The sequence below is a fragment of the Adiantum capillus-veneris genome, chromosome 28 (assembly GCF_014529385.1).
Source record: "Adiantum capillus-veneris isolate H3 chromosome 28, ASM1452938v2, whole genome shotgun sequence".
Taxonomy (NCBI): Eukaryota; Viridiplantae; Streptophyta; class Polypodiopsida; order Polypodiales; family Pteridaceae; genus Adiantum; species Adiantum capillus-veneris.
The window spans coordinates 129,193,837-129,200,109 of NC_140958.1; the positions used below are offsets into that span (position 1 = coordinate 129,193,837).

At 41.8% G+C, this 6,273-nt stretch overlaps 1 protein-coding gene across 1 annotated transcript; it reads left to right on the plus strand.

Annotated features, from left to right (window-relative positions):
• Positions 1 to 259: 259 nt before the first annotated feature.
• Positions 260 to 5,477, plus strand: LOC147421303 (uncharacterized). Its single transcript, XM_086504728.1, has 4 exons — positions 260 to 834; positions 938 to 1,181; positions 2,525 to 2,747; positions 5,071 to 5,477. The coding sequence occupies exons 1-4, from the start codon at positions 714 to 716 to the stop codon at positions 5,098 to 5,100; spliced, it is 618 nt and encodes a 205-aa protein (XP_086360854.1). The 5' UTR covers positions 260 to 713; the 3' UTR covers positions 5,101 to 5,477.
• The last annotated feature ends 796 nt before the right edge of the window (positions 5,478 to 6,273 follow it).

Genomic DNA, 6,273 nt, shown 5'->3' on the forward strand with positions numbered 1-6,273 from the left:
CCCAAAATACCCCAAATATTTTTTCATAAATTCCCTTCAAAATTTTCAAAATTCCCAAACTACCACTGGTCATGAGATTAAATAATTCCTCCAAAGATCAAGAAATTTGTAGCTTTTCATAAGAAGACTCATTGTTATGATGCGAAAACTAGAATTTGAGTTGGTTATGCAGGCCATGGAGATGAATTGCTTCATTATTTTTAGACATAATCGACTTTTTTTTGTGAGGTAATTTGTGACAAATTACATGTTAATCACTCAAAAACGGATCACACCTGTCAAAAACGGATCACACCTGTCAAAAACGGATTCCGGTCCCCGGGCGATAGCTCTTCCCTCCGGCGAGTGAATGCTATTGTTATGTGTGCGTGTGTGAGAGAGAGAGTGTTCGAATTCAAAGTCGGCTACGTGTAGTCTTTCTGAATCCACACATGCTCACGACGCCGCTCTTCAATTGCTTCATGGGTTCACGACGCCCCTCTTCAATTGCTGCGGGAAACGAGTTCAAACAGCTGTTTCGCTTAACGTCTCGCTCAAGGGATGAGTGGAGAATACGCTTAGATATAGGTCTACCTCCTCCTCTCACGTTGGACTGATCTTACCTGCTACTAGCGGGCTATGGGCACTAGACAAGGGGAGAGTGGAGATGGAAAATCGGTAGGAGCTAGGGGCAGAGAAGAGCTGAGTGGGGTTGGTGTAGCTAGGCAAGGCAGATGGAAGGAGTTGGACAGGAGCTTGCATTGCATTTGGCTGCTGACTTTTCGTTAAATATTGGCGAGCTGCTGGGCGTGGTTGCAAGGGAAGGAATTAGGATGATGATTCCTGGAGTAGAGCGTATTGGATTCTTGCAGTTCAGGCTGGGATAGAATACCACACGCTCCAATGTTGGAAGATTCTTCAAAGAGGGCGGGGTTTTGGTTGGGCTATTGATTTGTAGGTCGGAGCTGGGTGTACACACAACTGAGGGACGAAGCCTTGGAAAGAACCAAGCACGGAGAAGCGCAGTGGGTCATTTGCATAAGGGGGGTTGCAAGCAGTATTGTATCATGGGTGCTTCGAGCCAAAATGGGGGTGTTGCTTGGACTACTCACACATGCAAAAGGGGGTGTTGAACGGCGGCAAGACGTGCTAAGCTTGCATGACGCCGTGTTGTGGATGTTCAAGGTGGATGGAGAGGCGCTGTAGGACGAGCCATAGAGCAGCAGGGCACTTCCCAAGAAGGTTTTGTACATGTAGATGGCTGAAGGAGAGAAAAGGTGGCTGAGATCACCAGTTGTTCTCTAGTTGAGTCAGCTATGGTGCTGTTAAATCTTCATATAGGCGCATGCAAGTGTGTCTGCACTCATTCACATAGCATTGCCGGAGGCGATGCCGCCGCCGAAGGCGGCGCCGTTGTACTAGTTGTCTTGAAAAAGAGATTAGTTTTAGTGGTTATTTTAAACTACAAAAATTATTTCTCTTTTCTACTTTTCATTAAAATATGGTTATTTAAGAGCGAGCACGTGCACACACACACACATAAACAAAGAAATAAATGGTATTTAAATACACACACAAGTATACTTAAATTGAGTAAAAAGATCTCTCAAGATAAATATGATAAATAGAAACATATATAAATACATAAATAAATATATATATATAAGCTCAACTTTATAAGAGTTTATGAAGACTCTCTCTATATATATGTATTTAGATTTATAAAATACAGAATTATATACTAGGATCGACTACATTATTTAATTTAGCTTTATTTATAATGACTTTGCACAGTGTTCCCTTTTTTAATATATTTTAGTTCAAAAGGAAAAATCGACTTTCTGATTTTTAGCCGACTTTAAGTCAACTTTTCTGAATGTTCTTTACTGTAGTTCACGGCTGGGCAATATCACTGATAGAAGCTCTTTGGATGCTAAAAAGATTTTCGTTGAACAAAGTTTTGGGAATAGAATTTAGTAAAAAATACCAAAATATCCCTCAAATTTCAAAAATTCCCAAAATGCCCCTAATATTTTGTCATATTCCTCAAAATGCCCTTCAAATTTTTCAAAATTCACAAAATAACCCTAGTTGTGAGATTAAATATCTCCAAAGATTAAAAAAATTATAGCTTCTCATAAGAAGACTGATTGCCTATCAATGCTAAAACTCAAATTTAAGTTGGTTTATGTAGGCCTCGTAAATGAATTGTTTCATTATTTATTTTTAGACACACGCTAACCTTGGAAATGCCCTCCTTCTCCCACGAAAGAACTCGCTACTCGTCCGCGCACGCTGCGAGCTCATCTGTGAGAGGAGCAGGGAGGGCATGCTTTATTCAGCTTTTTCCACCATTGATGATCCGCATTATTTTCCAGCCTGCTGATCACGTGTTCATCTGATCCGCAACTCTGATTTTTGCCGAATTGGGAGGGCTGGCAATGAGTTGCATGAGCTATGCCATGCCGTTTGTGGTGTGTGTTGCCGTGTGCTGCTGCCTGCCCTGCCTTATTTCGTTGCTGGGCATTGGAGATGGCTTGAATAGGATGGGGACGGGGTGGGATGAGGGCAGGGGAGCCTCGGATGACACTCTTGCTGCCCTAGTACCCATCGTCCACTTCAGGAGCAAGCGTATGAACAGGGACCTGGCATTAGAAGGGCTCCCTGCCTCCTCCTATAATGATGTCGACGACACCGACTGCTCCACTGAAGGTGGCCTCATCGGAGCTGGCACTCAATTTGAACGTGTTATCTCTGGTGATGACGCGGTAAGGGCTACTACTCTCTCTCTCTCTCTCTCTCTCACACACACACACACACACACACACACACACACACACACACACTATATACAAGAAAAGTGGTAATAAGTTGTAACATGAAGCCTGAGATAGTGCTAGCCTATTGCGCACGCGTGGAGGGAGGCAGCAGCGGCAGTGACAATATAGGATATAACGCGTGCGGAACGTTCATGATGATGCATAAAGCATTTTTGAGAGGAAGTTAAAACTGAATATAAAGTGGTTTGTGTGTAAAATTACAGGCTTGTTGTATATGCCTTGGAATGTACAAGGACAACGCCGAATTGAGAGGGCTACCATGCGTAGCCAGTGGAATGCGTAGACCAGTGGCTCAAGAAGTTTGGCCATTCTTCAAGCTCTAAAAAGCTCCTTGATGCTGTTGAGATTGTCCTTGACCTAGATCTCCTGTAAGACTCATGAATTGAAGTACAGGGCATTCCGTCCATGCCATTACTGTAGCTGCCCAAGCTATTCACACCTGCAACCTGCAACCTGTCGGATATGTTTTCTGCTTTATGTCCTGAGAGCATCCTCAAATGAATCTCTAGGACGAGACAGTCTGCATGAGGAGGGCTTTATGTCATCATCAAAGCTTATGGTCATTTTGTGGTTGGCTCTGCTCCCATTCAATATTTAAGTTGTTGAATGTTTACGGTGCTGGATGCAAGGAGAATTTGTTGCTTACTAGGGAGATTCCATTTCTGTTCATGTGGAGATTACTTGGGGAATTTTGGGAATTTTTGAAATTTGAGGCAGTTTGCCAAAGTAGTGCTGCTCTGGGGACTTTGGCAGAACTTTGACCATCATGTCCATGGACACATCCTGCAATAAGTTCAGGCTTTTGAGATGGTGCCAAAACTACATTGGTAGTAAAAAAATGTTTCCCCTTTGTTCTGCCATTGATAATACCTGAGTGTGTGTGTGTGTGTTTGTACAACCCGAAAATGATGTATGTCCTGAGAGCATCTTCAAATGGATCTCTAGGACTAGACACTCTACATGAGGAGGGCTTTACGGATACCAGCCCTCCTCATGTAGAGTGTCTAGTCCTGAGATCCATTTGAGGATGCTCTCAGGACATAAAGCAGCAGGTTGCAACCTGCTGGTGTGAATAGCTTGGGCACCTACAGTAATGGCATGGACGGAATGCCCTGTACTTCAAGTCATGAGTCTTAGAGGAGATCTAAGTCAAGGACAATCTCAGTAGAACCAAGGAGATTTTTAGAGCTTGAAGAATGGCCAAACTTCGTTGAAGATGTTGTGCAGGTCCATGCTAGTGTCATGGGTTACTCGAAGCAGCAGAAGATGAGATCGTGGTGAGAAGTGCTATTGAGCATGTGGTGTTTCCTACGGTCAACAACTGGCTCCTAAATTGAACATCAATGGGACGTAGCTAGAGCTGTGTAGACACTGTCATGATTGATGTCAGTAGAATTATGGGAAGTGGACGTAGCTAGAGCTGTGTAGACACTGTCATGATTGATGACCTGCAGCTAGAAGGAGATAGGAGACACATGTCCGAGAGGATTTATGGCAATGGAGAAGTAAAAGGACAATGGCAAAGGGATATGCCACATTGTTGTATCGAGTGTTTGGCTGCTATTAGCTGGTAGAATTCCACATAGCAATATCTATTTCTTGGGATTTTTCAATGAAGCTGCTCCAATGTTTGAAAAACATTTGAACAAAAAATCTGGGAAATTGTTATCACAAGACATTCTTCGTAGCCTTGAACAGATTTATGCAACGATCTTACATTGTCACATATACTTTGGGGGGGCAGCGGCAAACAAAGAACACCAGAATAACACAAAGCTCACATGGCAAGGAGAGAGAGAGAGAGAGAGAGAGAGAGAGAGAGAGAGAGAGAGAGCATACATTGTTAAATACAAGTGCCATACAAATTGGGTTGTCATGTCCTTGCAAGTACCTTGTTCTATGTCCACATCTCTATGTACCCCATGCAATGGTGTGATGCACTTAAAGTGCAAAATGTTTAGGCCTTCATTGTTAGTACTTAGCTGGAGGGGTATGTCTTGGCTAGCATTCACAGTCACGACTAGAATTAATCCATGATTTTTTTGCATATCTGTGATCTTATGTCACTTTGTTATCCACCTACCATTCCCTGGCCGGAGCTTCTCACGCCAAGTGTATGTTCCACTTGGGTTGCTTGTTTTTGGAGTAAGATCTCTAACCTGTCCAAGCCTGGTGTTTTGGGGCGTAATTTCATTAAAAGTTTTCAAATTTTGGTGCAGGGAATCTTGACTGGCGGGTGTGCTCATTGTAGGTTATGCTGGTCTTAATGACTGGATTGTGAAGAACATGTGGGGCTCTTGCTCAAGGTGAGAAAGGGTACATTCACGTGCAAAGAGAGTGCAAAAAAGGGAGATGTGGAGCCTCCTAGTTGTCCGCGTGCACGCAGACGACAAGGAAGGAGGCTCTGTCCCACCTTTTTGTTGTTCTTTATGGTATTTTGGCCACATCTTAACATTATATACAAGAACACGTTTACGGGTAGAGCTTGACAATTTGATGGATATAAACATGTCTATGCATTGTTGTTGTGTCTTAGGATTAAGCTCAAGAGTAGCTAAAAGAGGATATTTCCAAAGTGACATTCTTTCCAAAGTGACCTTGTAACAAACTTGAAAAATCAAGACATTCTCCTTTCATTTTGGAGTACTTGTGCTAGCTTAGTTTTGTATAGTTTGTTTAACATGTGTCTTTGAGGAAGTCTTGATGTAGTCGATAAGCCTTTCGTCCTCTCATAACGTTTCCTTCACCTGGTATGTCTTCTAACTACCAAATGGTTTCTTAAATATAATGCTTTTCTGATTGTACTTTTAGGACCATAAAGTTAAAGTGAAACATTAATTAGCTTAGTTTTTCTACCTAGTTAAATCTGTATATAATATATTTTGAGCTCTTTGATCATCCGCTTGCACACGAATGATCAAAGAGCTTTTATATCCACAATGAATTACATAAACAATTGATTTGATGCTTTATATGATATTTTTGATTTTAAACTCCGAGTTTTGAATATTTTTATTATTCAATTTCAATAGTGTATTCAATTGTACCTTCAAAAATAGATTTATTTTGGTTCTTATTTTTAAAGATTGTGTCTAAATTATATAAAACATAGGACTTGTTAAGCTCTCCAATCATCTACGGATGGTAAGAGAGCTCAAACACCTACTACATATTAAGTACTTATGAGAAATTGTGCCTTAAAAAAGTGATTTGAAATGTATTGTTATTTTGAAAAAGAGATGAAGGAGACAATGAAAAGGAACCCGAGATTCCCGAGGCAAATGCTACAGCAGAACAAAGGAAAGCTTTGAGGGACTGGAAACAAGGCCAGAGCAAAGTGATGTATTGGCTGTCTTTGAGCATCACAGATGGCATGATGGGCTATCTACAGGATGCTGAAACCCCCGCCATTGCATGGAGAAACTTAGGCAGAGTGTTCGAGGTGAACACCAAG